Source organism: Pagrus major, chromosome 13 (assembly GCF_040436345.1).
Source record: "Pagrus major chromosome 13, Pma_NU_1.0".
NCBI classification, from domain to species: Eukaryota; Metazoa; Chordata; class Actinopteri; order Spariformes; family Sparidae; genus Pagrus; species Pagrus major.
The window spans coordinates 16,947,295-16,964,266 of record NC_133227.1 but is presented as its reverse complement, the minus strand read 5'-3'; the positions used below and the strand labels follow the sequence as shown (position 1 = coordinate 16,964,266).

Below are 16,972 nucleotides of genomic sequence, written 5' to 3'. Positions count from 1 at the left end.
GTGATATTTGAACACAATATTATATGTCCGTACAGCAGCCTTTGGGCATCTATATTTAATATTTCCACTCATGAACATAATGCAGGTCCAAAGCTAAAGTTCCTAACAGCAAAAAGAAAATATTTATGTTGAATCCAATCGAATGCTTTATTAGCGTCTATAATGACCTCGGGGCTCATATTGCTGTTTGGGGGTAGATCCCATTAAACTTGAACTGGACTTCACTGTACAGTTGTCTACCCCTAATAAACCCTGTTTGGTCTAGGTGAATGATTTTGCCTAACATCCACTCTAGTCTGTCTGTAAGAATTGTAGTTCAGAACTTATAATCATGACAAAGTAAGCTCAGTATACGGTAACCATCCCACTTAAGTGGGTCCTTGCTCTAAAGAAGCATCGATATAAAAGCCTGCATCATTGTTGGAGGGAGGGATGTGACTCTGAATGCCTCTGCATACACTTTACATAAAAGGGGAGCAGCTTGGAAGAAAAGGTTTGATAAAACTCAATTGGGTACCGATTTGGGCCTGGCGCCTGTATTATGGCTAGGATTGGTCCAGTGTTGGATGGAGAATGCCATTTAAGTCTCCACCAAGTATTAAATTAAGCATATCGAGGCTGAGGAGAATTGAGAAGAAATTCTTAAAAAACTGCATATTGTCCCAACTAGAGGCATAAATAATTAGCCAGTATTACTGGAATGTTACACAGTGTTCCCTGAACAATGGCTAACGGGCTAAGTGCGAGTAATATAGCGTTATATAAAATTGAATCAGGAAGAATTGTGAACAGAAAGGCAGATGGCGCCGCAATATGGTGACCAGGTGTTGCTCATGCTGTGTGTCTGTTTGTTTCTTTTGTGTTTGAGCATGGAAAAAGTGCACTGTTCAATCAAATATGATCGGTTGGACTTATTACAGATACATATGAGAATGCCTGTCATTACACCAAAGCTGCTATACTCCTCAAATTACTTTGTTCTACCCACACATTTTTTGTGTTGCATAAGAGACACCTAGTGGCATAAAAGTTATTGCATTTGTGTTCTTATATTTAACCCTCCTGTCTTTCCGTAGTTAGCCCCTTTTGTTTCTGACTCTACTAAGAGGACATGCTCCAGTTGGAAATGGTAATCTTAATTGAGTTGAGGAGAGACAACGCTGACAGCTTTGTCCTGTGTTCCACTGAGACCTGGCTCAATGCCAAGGTAAATGACTGCTACAGCAGAAGGGCTTCACCCTACACCAAGTGAATCGTACAGAGGAGTTGATGAAGCAGCAGCTTATATGTAAACCAAAGGGTTGTGTACCAACAGTAAGACTATGTCACAGTCATGTTCTCCTGAACTTGAGACTCTCTGAGAATCAGATGCAGGCCTTTTTATGTCCCTGGGGAATTTGCATCTTTCATTCTGTTTGCAGTATATAAATCAGCCGGGCCTACAGCTGCCTCTCAGCAGCTCTCTTAATTTAAGGTTTGTTGCATTTGAAGAGTAAGAAGAGTCATAATAGTGGGGAGAGCATAAAGGATTCAAAATATACTATATGCTGTGAGCCAAACTGCAATGCTGGCTTGAATTTGTCTCAAAAAGCAACTGATGGAGTATGAAGAGATGTTACACTGAGAATGAGTCAAATACTCTGATTTGGACTGAAATGTGAAATAAATCTCACAATGTATCAAAGATTGGGAATATTTAAGTATATAAATGGAGGTTGTGTTTTAAAGTTTGAATGGAGTTTCTATGTGAATATATGAAGGAGTGGGAAGAGTTTGAAAATGAGTGGGTTTGAAGGGATTGCTAATTGACTTCGATTTTAACTAAAATACAGCTAAGCTTCAAAGAAAGTTGAATACTTTGAATAAATCTTTTAATGGAATGTGAACAATGAATAATACCATCAATGTAGACAAATTGTGAAATATTTCGAAGTTTGAATGGAGTTTCTAGCTGAAAGCATGAATGATTAGTTAAAGCTGCTTTTTGGGTTTTTGGCTCTCCTTTATTGTGTTATGAAGCATTTTTGAGCATGTACAAGGTGTGCAAAGTGAAAAAGCCCAAAGTCCACGCCAAAGGAAGTTACTTTCTCCCACAGAAAACACTGCTCCTGCACTGCCTGAAATGCCTCGTTTGTAGTCGAGCTGTCACTTCCATAACTTGGCAATGTCACTATCTGTCACAGCACCACTTCCAGCTTCCATTTACCTCGGTGAAGGTCTAGCCCAACTCACTGTCTACACATGTTACAAGAAGATGTGGAAAGTACAAGCAAGAAAATCCCTAGCTTTGATGGATATTTTTACTGCTGCATTTCAACATTTGTACTTTACCATGGGCTGCATTATCAATGGTAAATGCTAAGTTTTGTTATGCTTTGCTATGCAGACTAATGTGATACTGAGAGACAGTCAAGAGAAAAATAATGTAACGTTAAACCTCATTTGAAGTCAACTATATAACGAGTTGTAGGTTTGATGCCAGTAACTATTTTTTCCTGTTGCTTTTTCTGTGTTTATCCTGCAGCGCTAGCTCAGCTAGTTTGAGTTTTTGGTTTTGATGCAGTTCTTGTAGTGATATTCAGTGTATCTTGTAGCTTACTGGAAGCTGAAAACGATGCAGTGGGTGAGTGGTGCTGGCTCAGGCCTGTGTGAGTTGACCAATCGGAGCAGACTGGGCTTTTTGGGAGGGGGGGCCTTGAAAGACAGGAACTAAAACCGAGTGTCTCAGACAGAGGGAGAATAGAGGTAGTGTAGCACTGTTTTTGAACATTAAAGCGTACAGCTATTCAAGTAGATACCCAAAATAGAAATATTTAAGCATAATATGTCTCTTTTAAAACCACATCAGCTTCTCAAGGGTTGAGAGCAGACTCCCCTGTTTTTGGAAAAGTAAGAGTTTTACCTTAAAGCCCAGCCAACCATGTTGACGTTAAAGAGCATTGTCCATGGCAGAAACACAAAACAGATCTCACATTTACGTATAGTTATGGGATACAGACAGGTTCAAAGGTGACAGATGATGCTCTTACCTCCTCTTCCAGCTTGACAACTTTGGCCTGGGCATTGTTGAGCGCCTGGTCTCTGATCTCAATGTGTCTCCTCTGGTCTTCTGTGGTAGAGCGCAGTGCAGTCAACTCCATCTCCAGCTTCTCCTTCTCACGCAGCGTATCTTTGTCTGAACACACACAAGCACATGGCTGAATGTACAAACACAATGTTTTCTTCTTTATTTTTTAGAAAGGTTTTCATTAATAGTAGTACTCACTCTGTGCAAGCAGCTGGGAAATGGTTTTGCGATTGTCCTCTGAGCCGTCACAGTCTTTAGAAGCGAGCTGCTTATTGGCCGTCTCCATGCGTTCTTTTAAATAATACAAAACACAATTGTTGGGACAAACACACACAAAAACAAAGACTTAGTGTGATGGCAGTGAACTCTACAGCACTGAGTTTGCTCTAGATTAAGAATTAAGAAATTGCTTTTTTTAACTCAGTCTGCTATTGGCCGACCTTAAGCAAATCCCACTTATACTGGCTACTCCTGGGACAGAATATACTATATATTCTGTATATATAGAATATACTGTATATTCTGTATCTTTAGTAACTTTTCTTTACTACTTGCCCTGATTATGTTACTTTAATTAACACTCAGATCAAACATAAAAAGACTGACTTGCATAAAACAATATATAAACCATCAGCACATGCTTTCGACATTAGTTGAAAATTTTTATTTCATTTGGTGGTTTTACATGTAGTTGCTTGTAACTGTTAAGCTATTTTATATCAGCAAACCTCCACTGAATGTGAGGACTTTATTATTGAACGTGCAGACCTGCTGGAGTTATGCTGTGGGCAGCATAACTCCAGTGAGGAGGGAATTAAACACAATGAATAACCAGTTACCAGTACATAAACAGAAGAAGCAACAATGAAATAAAAAAAAAACCTTGCTACCCTCAGTGGTGGGCTACATACTGCCTGTGCACATGTACACCCCCTGCAGGCCTGATAATGTGAACACAAGGTCAGTTATACATGCAGTGTTTGCACTGTCTATCACAGTCAATAAGCTGTCTCGTAGTCTTTTAATCCCCTTATTTTAATATGCTTTTAATTCTGACTAAACAGAGACACACTTATTCAATTTTTTATTGTTTGATTCCTTCTCTCTCTCTGTCTGTCTCACACAGTCACTGTCTGTGCTTCCTTCCACATTAAAAGCACCTCTGGGAGCTGGTTGCTCAGGAAATTGTTGTATGGAAGCTTGGAGAAGTATCAAGCCATCTCTTACAGCTGAGATGCAGGATGAGTTTAACTATGAGCAAAAATACTTGGCTTAAAGTCAACTGAGTATTAAACACTAGTTCTTTGATTAAATCAGCAAAAGATGATTGATCTGCTTCAATTTTGTTAACTGAATGAAAATAAAAACTTGCTGATTAGAGCTTCAGTACCCATACAGGTGCATCACAATTCAATTCAAAAAGGGGCTCCTTTTGCACAAATTACTGCATCAGTGCAGCGTGGCATGGAGGCCATCAGCCTGTGGCACTGCTGAGGTGTTATGGAAGCCCAGGCTGCTATGATGGTGGCCTTCAGCTCGGTCTCGTGTCTCTCATCTTCCTATTGACAATACTCCATAGATTCTCTATGGGGTTCAGGTCATGCCAGTAGGCTAGCCAATCTTGCACAGTACTACCATGGTCATTAAACCAGGTATTGGTACTTTTGGCAGTGTGGGCAGGTGCAAAGTCCTGTTGGAAAATGAAATCAGCATCTCCATAAAGCTTGTCAGCAGATGGAAGCTTGAAGGGCTCTAAAATTTCCTTGTAGACAGCTACATTCACTTTGGACTTGATAAAACACAGTGGACCTACACCAGCAGATGACATGGCTCCCCAAATCATCACTGACTGTTGAAACTTCACACTAGACTTCAAGCAACTTGGATTCTGTGCCTCTCCACTCTTCCTCCAGACTCTGGGACCTCCTTAGCCAGGTAAGACTCTCCTGACGTTGTCTCTGGTTCAGGAGTGGCTTGACACGAGGAATGCGACACTTGTGTCCATTTCCTGGACATATCTGTGCGTGGTGGCCCTTGATGCACTTACTCCAGCCTCAGTCCACTCCTTGTGAAGCTCCCCCAAGCTCTTGAATCGGCTTTGCTTGACAATCCTCTCAAGGCTGCGGTTATCCCTGTTGCTTGTGCACCTTTTCCAACCACACATTTCCCTTCCAGTCAACTTTCCATGAATATGCTTTGATACAGCACTCCACAAACAGCCAGCCCTTTCAGCAATGACCTTCTGTAGCTTACCCTACTTGTGGAGGGTGTCAATGAGTGTCTTCTGGACAACTGTCAAGTCAGCAGTCTTTGATTGTGGTTGTGTGTACTGAGCCAGACTGAGAGATTAAAGGCTCAGAAAAACCTTTGTAGGTGTTTTGAGTTAATTGGCTGATTATAGCTCTTCTCAGGACTGTGTCTAGAATAGTCTAGAATATATACAATTTTCACTTTCTGCAATAACTGACAAAAATTATTGAACTTTTTCACGATATTCTATTTTTTTTAGATGCACCTGTATCATGGTTAGAAGCCACCTGTTGGATGGGTGGTTGACTACGGTTTAGCAAAAACAGGCAAAAATCACTAATCAAACTGTGAACTGATTATTTCACTATCATTATCAACAGATTAAATGTAATTAAAACAATATCTGAAAACATCTTTTCAAAAGTGTATTTGTTTTGCTTTTTTGCATATTCTATTGAATACAATCCAACATGAGTTATGTTTCCAGACAATGGTTGGTTCAATGTAGAAGATGTGACAGTTGCAGTAAAAATACACATGAAAACAGCTTTGCTCTATACACTACTCAAGTGCTGTTATCAGAACACAAACTCTTCATTGTCAGTCTGTGACGGACTCAAACTGGCAAAATCAGATGTAAATAAAGAAATATATAATGGGCTCAATAAATACATTGCCATATAGTGATTAATTTATTTATAAAATGTGACATAAATGGATATTTTTGCTTTTATTTACCTTTGTATTAATTCTGTGATTTATTTACTTTCCCATTAAGTTTCCATTTTATTTATTTATTTATCCATTTTTAAATGTATTTTTTTATTCATTTATGCATTTGTCTCCCTTTGCATTTCCACTCAACTTGCTGATTCAGCATTCACACTATTGTTCTTCTGTTTTTATTATTTTTCCGTCATGCGTACAATATTTCAAAACTTTTCAACTGCTTCATACTTTGTGCGACAGAGACCATTCAAATATCAAAATGTTGTAATCTAGAAGGACATGTATGCTTGTATTTTTCTTTATCCTACTTAAATTTTCCTACTTTTCTACTATTCCCACTAAAATTAATCTTTTAAAAATAAAAATTACAATGGAAGTAAATGGAAAAATCTTTCTGAAATCTTTTACAGTTTCGAATTACTGCAGTTCTAGTTTTATGCTTTTGTAGCTCCTTTTCATATTTTATAATGGCCGTGTATTGCGCTCATTAAGGTGAGTGAAACCACCTGTGGTGCTTCACACTGAAGCTCTTCAGCCTTTCTGTGTGTGAATCTTCGGCAATCTCACAATTCATTTTGATTTTGATTTTTGGCTGTCCAATTCAATTCAGAATCGATTCGAAACGATTTTCGATTCAAAATTGATAATCAACTGAATAAAGAGAAAACAGGGCACTATTGCCAGTCTTTTGCTCCAGTTTACTGTGTGCTAAATCATTAATTTAGGTCCTAAATTTACTGAAATACAATATGAAACACAGCTGAAAAGAAGATAAACATTCTGCAGCCCTTTCATTTTTAAAAGATAACAGCAATAATTAATGAATTAATTAATTTGAAAGCATGCATGCGTGTATGTGGTAACAAAATAGGGGCTGTGCTCTGCTGTGTTATTAACGTTATAAGTCCAGCAGTGAGAGCAGCCTCTCTGCTGCACCGTTAGATCCGGGGGTCCATCGCTGTACAAGACGCTGAGCAGAAGCAGAGTTTTTGAGCAGTTATTTTCTTCACCACAGAGTTTGTGAAAGTGTTGTCTGTGTGGTTGTTAGTTTGTTAGCGGTTGTCAGCTGGTCTCGTTTGTTACAACCAACCACTGCTCTGCTCTGTTCTGTTCTGTTAACATAACGTCCAAATGTCTCGTGAAGGCATAAGAAGTCATCAAAAACATGTGGCCTGCTTAATGTTCGTCTCTCAAAGGTAATTATCCAGTCATTAAATAAAAGAAATGCTTTCAACGGCTGCCTTGTGTGAAGGTAAACTTATAACTCTAGCATGTGATCGCTGTAACTTGTCCCGGTGCTGCACTACTCTCACAGTTAAGTCCTACCTTTTCGTTCTGTCAACATCACGCTACTAATTATCATTTTGAAAATCGATTTTTAACAATTGTGAATATATTCTAAATCACAGAAGAATCACATTTCTTATGTGAAATAGATTTTCTTACCCAACCCTATTTTTTTCATTTTCCTTTTTTTTTTTTACCTATTCCTCCATACATTCCACAATTTTCACTTCTCATTCACAATTCACATAAAGCTGATGGGCTTATTTCAGCAATAGGACTTACACTTTTGGCTGGAAAATCTTTCAAGCAACAAGCAAACTCATAATGTTAGTAAAAATGTTTAAATCTACATCAATGCGATGATGCAACTTATTCTGTTGCTCATAGTACAAACATCTAGGCAATAGCAGATATGGTATTTTTAATATTTATGCTTTGTTGGTAGTCCTACTGGTAGTTTTACTACTACTACTACCACTAATACTACAGCTTTTACTAAGACTTCTATGTAGGAACACATGTCCATCGCCTCTGCATTCCATTGAGGTTCTGTTCTTGCATTAATTACTCCTCTCATCTGCAAGCTGACTGTTTTCAGGAATGAGGTTTCTTTTTAATGTGGAGAACTGATGGATCTGTGTAGAATTCACTAATTAATTTATGAGATTGAATAAATTGATTAGAATTGATACAAGTTAACCTTGTCCAGTCGAATTTGATTAATTACCTCCGGATTATTCAAATAGATAAAACAACGGAGGTGGTGGGCATTAACGAGTGTTTTATTAATCGCCAGTGATTAATAAATTACATTTATTATTAGTGTATCTGCTACAACCATATACACAGTACACAGTGCAATGAAATAACATTTCCCAAGAAGCTTCAGTGCAAACAAACAACAACATAGAGCAACAACAACAATACCACATGCTACATGTAGCTGGATAGTAGTGCAAATAACTGACTGTAGTGCAGCAAAAATACTTTTAAAGTGACTGTATGATTATTATTATTATTATTTACATGAGGTGCAATAGTGCATCAGACAAATACAAAAACAGCGACAACATACAACAGGGTAACAGAGGTGATCAGATCAGTCCCTGAGCATTGAGGAGTCGTATGGCCTGGGGGAAGAAGCTGTTTTGTAGTGTGGTAGTGACAGACCGAATGCTACGGTACCTTCTGCCAGATGGAAGGGGGGAGAAAAGTCTATGTGAGGGGTGGGTGGGGTCTTCCACAATGCTGGTTGCCTTACAGATGCAGCGTAAATGTCTGACATGGAGGGGAGAGTGACTCCAATGATCTTTTCAGCCGTCCTCACCACTCGCTGCAGGTTCTTGCAGTCCAGTTGGGTGCAGTTTCCGAACCAGGCGGTGATGCAGCTACCCAGGAGGCTCTCTATAGTCCCTCTGTAGAAAGTGGTGAGAATTAGGGGTGGGACTCTCCTCAGCCTTCTCAGGAAGTGGAGACGCTGCTGGGCTTTCTTCATGGCGGAGCCGGTGTTTAGGGACCAGGTTATGTTCTCCGCCAGGTGGACACCGAGGAATTTAGTGTTCTTCACAATCTCCACTGGGGAGCCGTGGATGTCCAGTGGCTCGTGGTCCCTCTGTGTTCCCCGGAAGTCAACAACCATCTCTTTGGTTTTATCTATATTCAGGGACAGGTTGTTGACTTTGCACCAGGTTATCAGTTGTTCCACCTCCTCTCTTTATGATGTGGTTCGAGTCGTGAAGTGCTGTGCAGTCATGGGTCAGGAGTGTGAACAGCAGTGGACTGAGCACACAGCCTTGAGGTGCCCCTCAGCTCAGTGTGGTGGTGCTGAAGATGTTATTCCCGATCCGGACTGTCTGGGGTCTCCCCATCAGAAAGTCCAGGATTCAGTTGCAGAGGGATGTGTTCAGGCCCAGCAAGCTCAGCCTCCTAGTCAGGTGCTGGGGGATGATTGTGTTGAATGCTGAACTGAAGTCTTTCCAGGTGGGTGACTGCTAGGTGGAGGGTGGTGGTGATGGCGTCGTCAGTGGAGCGGTTGGCTCGATACGCGAACTGCAGGGGGTCTAGGGTGGGGGGCAGAAGGTTCTTTATGTGCCTCAGGATCAGCCTCTCAAAGCACTTCATGATGGTAGGGGTGAGTGTGATGGGGCGGTGGTCGTTGAGGCAGGACACAGGTGACTTTTTGGGTACAGGGACAATGGTGGTGGTTTTAAAGCATGATGGGACGGTGGCACTGCTCAGGGAGATGTTGAAGATGTCCGTGAGAACATCTGCCAGTTGGTCTGCACATCCTTTGAGCACACTCCCGGGAATGTTGTCTGGGCCAGCAGTCTTACGCAGGTTGACTCTGCGCAGAGTCTTTCTCACCTCAGTGGTGGTCAGACGTAGCACTTGTTTGCCGGGAGGGGGGGGTGTTCTTCCTCACCACCACATCGTTTTTTCTGCTTCAAACCGGGCATAGAACACATTCAGCGCATCGAGCAGGGAGGCATCACTGTCACAGGCTGGTGTTGTTGTCCTGTAGTTGGTGATGGCTTGGATGCCCTGCCACAGCTGCCATGTGTCTCCGCTGTCTCTGAAGTGGCCGTGGATTTTCTGGGCATGCGCTCGTTTAGCATCCCTGATAGCCCGGGCCAGTGTTGCCCTCGCTGTGCTCAGGGCCTCCTTATCTCCTGCTCTGAAGGCTATGTCTCTGGCTCTCAGCAGTGCACGTACCTCTGCAGTCATCCATGGCTTCTGTTTTGAGCGCGTGGTGATGGTCTTGATGACAGTGACGTCATCAATGGACTTGCTGATGAAGCCAGTTACTGATGCCGTGGACTCCTCCAGGTCAGTGGAGCCATTGGTGGTTGCTGCCTCCCTAAACATTTGCCAGTCAGTGCACTCAAAACAGTCCTGAAGGGCAGAGATGGCTCCTTCCAGCCAGGTCTTCACCTGTTTGTTTGCTGGTCTGGAGCGTCTGACGAGCGGTCTGTAAACTGGGATCAGCTTAACGGAGATGTGGTCTGAGTATCCGAGGTGGGGGCGGGCTCGGCCCGGTATGCACCGGGTATGGTGACGTAAAACAAGGTCCAGCATGTTTGCCCCTCTCGTTGCAAAATCCACATGTTGGTGGAATTTGGGAAGCACAGTTTTGAGATTTGCATGGTTGAAATCTCCGGCGACAAGAAGTCCTTCTGGGTGTTTGTTTTGAAGATCCACTCTCCTTTTTTCTACCTTGTACTTTTTTTAAAAGTACGCTTTTTAAACTATTTATTAGCTATTTTTAAACTATTTATTAACTACTTATTTATTAATTCACAAGCTTCCTAGCAGTATATGTTCCCCAGGTGGTTCCCCTATATGTATGTAGCAGTGGTGGTGCATCGCTATTGAAACGTGACTGCTGCTGCTGGATTTATTTTTTTTTAGGAGAGGAGAGGAGAGACTGGAAGTCTGCTGTCCGTTTTTCAACAGGCAGCTTGTACAGGGACCGTCAGCTGCCTTTCGGGGAAACGTCAGGGCCAAAAAGCTCAGTCCACCTCAACTCCTCCATCCCTGCCAGAGACTGCATGTTTAGGGTCTTGACACTGAGTGTAGAGTGCTTTTTTCACCACAGTCTGAAATTCGTCCAGGTGAGGAGTTGCAAACGACAGCAGCTGACCTTCTCCCTCCTGCCACTCCCCCACAGCTCACCTTCTCCCTCCTGCCACAGTGCGATCTTCTGCAATCGTTCTCAGGTGTTGAGGTTGAAGGAACCGGCCTGTGAGAGACCACTGAGTCTACCTCTCAACCTGCACAGCAAAGGTTCTATAGCCAAGCTATACAGCTGGCCTGAGATAGGACAACCCTGTCTTAACGGCTCGCTTTACAGGGATTGGCAGACTCAGCCCTGCCCCCATCTTTACCACACACTGAGCATCCCTGTATAATAGACTGACCCAAGCCAGAAAACCATCACCAATACCAAACGCCTCAAGAGCAGAAAACAAATAAAGGTGATCCATCCAGTCAAACGCTTTCTCCTGGTCCAAAGAGACAATACCAAAGCCAACATTATCACGTTTACACACGTCAATTACATCACGAATGAGGAAATTGTTGTCCATGATTGTCCTATCGGGAATACAATAAGTCTGATCAGGATGTACAATTATTTCCAGGATGTCCTTGAGTCTGTTAAGACTCTGGAAAGCACCTTGTAGTCTGTAAAAAGGAGGGCCACTGGCCTCGCATGCTGACAGAAAACAGGAACAGATCCTGTTCTGAATCACTCTAATAAAACACTGTGCAAATCAGGTCCAATGATATTCCACAACTAGGGGTGGGCGATATGGCAAAAATATCATATCACGATTTTTTTTAAATAAAATCACGATTTCGATTTTATCACGATCTTAAATCAAAAAAAGAAAAACAGACAATTTAGGCCAAAGAACCTTTCTGAACAGATTTTAATTTAAATAGTTGCAGTTTTGCCAACATGTGCAAACAACGTAAACATACTAAAAGGTAAACAACAACACTCTGATAAAGAAGTGTGTAAAAATGAAGACATTACTGTTTGTTTTATTCAACACAGTCATTTTAACAGGATTTAAGTATATCAAAACACTAAATAGCTTATTGGAAAGGGTGTAATTTGCGGTAATTTGAACCCTGTACAATTAGCGCATTACCGTTTATTAGCGGCCAAGCGCAACCTATCCATGCGCCCGTGTGTGTGTGTGTGTGTGTGTGTGTGTGCGTGTGTGTGTGTGTGTGCGTGCGTGTGTGTGTGTGCGTGCGCACGCGCACGCGCACTCGAGAGAGGCGGCAGGTGGAGGGGCTAACTGGCAGAGATGAGAGATGGTGAAACGCTGTTTTTGTTTTTTGTTTTTTTTTATATCGCACACCCCTATCCACAACTGTTTAAAAAAGTCAGTGGAAAGACCATCAATCCCTTGTGCCTGTCCTGATGCCATCTGGTTGACAGCAACTGTCAGTTTCTCCATTGCATGGCTCCTCATCTCGCCTAGACTGGTGGTCACTCTTCCATCTGGCAGTTCAAGGCAGGTCATCTGTTTCCTCTGAGCCACCGACCTCTCCAGGTTGAAAAAGAAAGAGGTTGGGGTATCCGTGTCCTTTAGCTGAAGGAAGCAAGACCTTACAAGAGCTCCCTTCACTCTTTCCTGCAGGAAGGAGCTCAATGCCAACATCTTCTCCTGCAGCAGATGGCCTTTAGTTGGATCTGTGTCTCCCTGTAACCCCTCTTTAATGCTCTTTATGCTCGCTTCAAATTCCTAAACTGTTGCCTTGATCTTAGCAGTCAAATGGGAGGTGTACTGCTGGCAAAAAACACAAATCTGTGCCCTACCCACCTCCCACCACAGCTTCAAAGAACTGAAGTTTGCTTTCTGAAGTTGCCACCGTTGCCAGAAACACTTAAAGCTCTGGCAAAATATGCTGTCTTGCTTGTTGTTAAAGCCAGTAGGACTTAACCCTTCACCCGGTGAGATTTTCAAGTGTAAACTAACAAATTGATGGTCAGTGAAACCAACTGGGCTTATGTGACATTGAATTAGACTGGAGCTTAGGTTTTGGGAAATGTAGATCCTGTCATGCAGCACTGACCCTGTTGTTGCTGGCCCTCACCCATGTATATTGTCTGGACTGTGGATGTTTTACCATCCATGTGTCTAACAGATCCAGGTGTGTGATGATGTTATTGAGGGTCTGAGGTGAATGAGGAGGAGTTTCCTCACTTGTCCTGTCTACAGTAAAATCTATTGTACAGTTAAAATCTCCACCAATGATGAGCTGATCTCGATGGTAATTCCTTAGCTCATTTTTCATGAGGGTGAAAAAAACCTACCCTTTCTGTTCCCTTATTTGGAGCATACCCATTAACAAAGCAGGACACATTAATATCTATACCTGCCCTTACAATGAGCAGATGACTCTTCACCATCTCAGTGGAGGATTAAACTGTTGCATTTGCTGTTGTTTTGAACAAGACAGCTAATCCTGCACTGAAGTTAGTGCTATGACTGACTCATGGACCCTCCCACCATAAGCCCCAGTCTACTTCATCTGTTGGATTTGAATGCGTCTCCTGAGCCATCACCGTGTTTCACTTTGAAGGACACCTTCAGTGTTTGGGATCCTTACACCCCAAACTCACTGTTTAAAACCCGCTGGCAAACTTACTGAACCTCAGCAGTTCATTCTCTAACAGCTCAGTGTTAGAGTCAAATACTGAGGACCTTGTGAAAGCGTTGAAGCCAGTGAAGGATGCCACTACACTAATGGAGGAGAGCAATCTAACAGTGTTCCTCATCACTCCATTACTTACACAGCTCCTCCAAAACATGACTGACAACATGGGGAGCACACCAGTGATCCCGGAGATCAAACACACCATCAAAGGAGATCTCCTGAAGAGGTACAACAGTGAGGCAGAGAGGAGCATTCTTCATAAAGCCTATGCCCTGGATCCCCGTCTTAAGGGACTTCCATTTCTTACAAAAGAGGAGAGATTGCATGTCTACAGAGCGGTAACTACAGAGGCTGCATCCTTGCAGGTTATTTTACAATGTTTAATGTCAAACTTAAAATTTAAAATTGTCAATATAATATTATATTCAGTGACTGAAAGTTAAGAGTGAGAAAAAGTAATTCAAATAGACACAATAGATGTGTTACATACTGTATATGAGAAAGTGCTTACTGCTAGTTTCATGTTGTTGTTGTTGTTTTTTAAAACAGAGAATGAGATGACAGGAATGGATGAAGTGTCTGGGGGACCAGAACCCCAGGATGACGAAATCCTGCCCACGGAGAGCTATCAGCCTGCATGCCCCTCTGCTCCCAAGAGAAAGGCCTCAATGCTGCTTGTCAGTTTGCTAGGGGAATGCTTTTACCAAAGGTACAGTATCCAAGACTGCAATTCTTGTACTTCATTCTTTGTACTTTGAGGTTCTCCTTCTGATTTCACCAGATCCCCTTCAAACGTGGTAAGAAACGCCTTTAAACCATGATGATGTGTTTTTGGAAAGATTGTGAGAACCATCGAATGGCGCTACACATGCGTCGGTTGACGCTTCGCAGTGAAACAAGAAACCTAATAAAGAAGTAGGGTCATTATGTCACCAAATCTTGCTTTGGTGCCAGACTGTGGTGTCAACTGTATTTAATTCAGTGGGAGATGCATGAGTAAATGCAATAAAATCCCACATATCTACGTTGTATGACTTCTGATGAAGAAATGCCTCCAGAAAATGGAACACACTACAGACATTAGGTTGACAAATTTTTTTGGCGTGACTGCAACAGTGGGGCCAGTCCTACAAACATGCGCGGACAGTTATTATGTCAACAGGGGGCATACCTGACAACACTCCCAATTGCGGAGGACTCTCTATTTTTAACCCTTGCTTCCACTGTGCTCCCATTTGAAAAGTTCTCCTGTTAGCCTCCTGATTTCATAGTGATACAAATCAAATGGGTGTTTCTCAGTTTCTGTGTGGGATATACAGATATGTGTTGTGGTGCCTGGCAACCTACCCCAGAGGGAGAGGTAAGCACGTATAAACAACCCTGGCTGTCTGACACTGATCACTCATTGACTGTTCCTTCTTTTTTAGGTTCTTTGCCGTGAAACAGGGAGTTTTTGTAACTCAAATGTAAATTGTGCAATCTGTCCCAAACTTCATAGGTTGGATAACAGTCTTGGCCTGACAACACTTACATATTTGGTCATCCACCTAGTGGCAACAGGAAGTTACAGCCCTTTTATTCTGACTAATTACTCCTAGTAGGTTAAGTGAATCCACATTATACGTGGTCAGCAAAGTCTTACGGCCTTGATGATGAATAATACTGAAGCCTGTGACTTTTTTTAACTTGAGAGTACCTTAACCAATTAGCCCCAAATTTCTCATGTTTGATAAGAGTACTGGCCTGACATCTACAAGCCAATTAGAGGTCATCGTCATTGCACCACAGATGAATGTATATGACAATAGGAAGTAGCAGTGTGTGACAATCGTTATTTGTTTTACACCAAATTTTTAGTGTGGTCTACATTTAATATATGAATGTAATATGCAATTACTGGATGTTCTCTAGCGCCACATTGTGGACACATTAAGCAACATTTATCTCCTTTGTTCAGTGTCCAAAACGCATGAAAATTCAGAGCTGTGTCGCCCAGTTGGTGTCCAGCAAAGCAACCAGGGATGCTGCATACTCAGACGCGTGCAGGGTGCGAGGGCCCGCTCAATGCTGCTCGCAGCTTTAATGCTGAATTTATTATTACCTGCAATAGGAGTGTGATATTGGCACTAGTGTGACATCTCTGCTTTCTCACCTCGGAGGTCCCTGTTGAAGTCGTGCAGGCGGCGCACCTCCAGTTCCAGCTTGTTCCTCATGGTTTTTTCCAGGGCCTCCCTCTTGGAAGAGGACTTGGCAAGGTTTTCATAGGCCTCTGACACCAGCTGAATCTCTGTTTCCAACTGCCAACAGGGTTTGGAGGAATGAAGGGAAACCAAGTGAAGACAGAATGAAAGTGATCGATGAACCTTTATTAAAATATTGTAGAATTAATTTCTCTACTGAGTATCCACATTCATATCCAATCTCTTGACAAGGGTCAAAACTGGCCTTGTAGACAGCCATATGTTAGTAATCTGTGAGCAGGTGCAGCTTGGTACATCCCCTAAACACCATTAACAAATCATTAGCACAGATGTAAGATCACAAGAAAAAAAAATCTTGTTTGTCCAAAGCAAATGGTTGGATGAATTACTTCATTGTCACAGCTTTTTCTTAAGTATAGCTTTGCACAGCAAAGTATCTCATCAACAGCATGGTGAGCATGATACACACCTTTACCCCATACACCAACAATTTGCATTATTGTGATACTGCTGAAATAATTGATCTTTCTAAGACACAGATCCCATAGCTCCATCCAGGGACATAGCCAGGGTTTAGAATTTAGTGAGGTCCAGAATTTCTTTCTTTTTTATGGAGCCATTATCTGTCACACCTGACTCTGTTGCCTCATTCGTTTGTGAAAAAATCCACAGTCAGGTTTCTCCTCATCTCTGTTCTTCATTTAGTCTTTCCTGCCGTTAGGTGTCTTATTGAGAGCTGTCAGTTAAATATGCAGCGACAGCGGGGAAAGACGCGGGCCAAGTAGCTGTTACTTTGCAAAAACAAGTTGGTCTACAAAAGTAGGAAGCATAGGTAGTGATCAAACTAACTACTTAAAGTAGAGTATGAAAGTACTAAAATTGACTTGAGTCGAGAGTTACATCAGAAAAAACACCAAGCACATTGCTGTCTTTTTATTTGATGTGGATCTGACTAATCTGATTATTTCAACCACTGATGGTCTTCTTCAGGTAAAGAGGTGAACAGACGTCTGTATTTGTTTTTTATGAAATGACAAATCATCATCGATTGGATCAAATGCACACATACAGTCATGGTCAAAAGTTTACATACACTTGTAAAGAACATGTATATCATGGCAGTCTTCAGTTCTATTGATTTCTACAGCTCTCAAGTTTGGTTCAATAACGAATTTATTATAGGTTAGTAGCTTCTGAAAATGTGACCAAATCTGATGGCTGTAAAATATACATACAACAAATTGAATGACAGATTTAGGTGATT

General features: G+C 41.8%; 1 protein-coding gene across 2 annotated transcripts in view; it reads right to left on the bottom strand.

Annotated features, from left to right (window-relative positions):
• amot (angiomotin) overlaps positions 1–16,972 on the bottom strand; it is a 152,900-nt gene that overhangs the window by 38,560 nt on the left and 97,368 nt on the right. For both annotated transcript variants that reach the window (XM_073479540.1, XM_073479541.1), the window contains 3 exons: positions 15,660–15,804; positions 3,266–3,358; positions 3,030–3,175 (listed from right to left, as the gene is read on the bottom strand). In XM_073479540.1, coding sequence (XP_073335641.1) covers positions 3,030–3,175; positions 3,266–3,358; positions 15,660–15,804 — 384 coding nt within the window. The remainder of the gene's footprint in view (positions 1–3,029; positions 3,176–3,265; positions 3,359–15,659; positions 15,805–16,972) is intronic.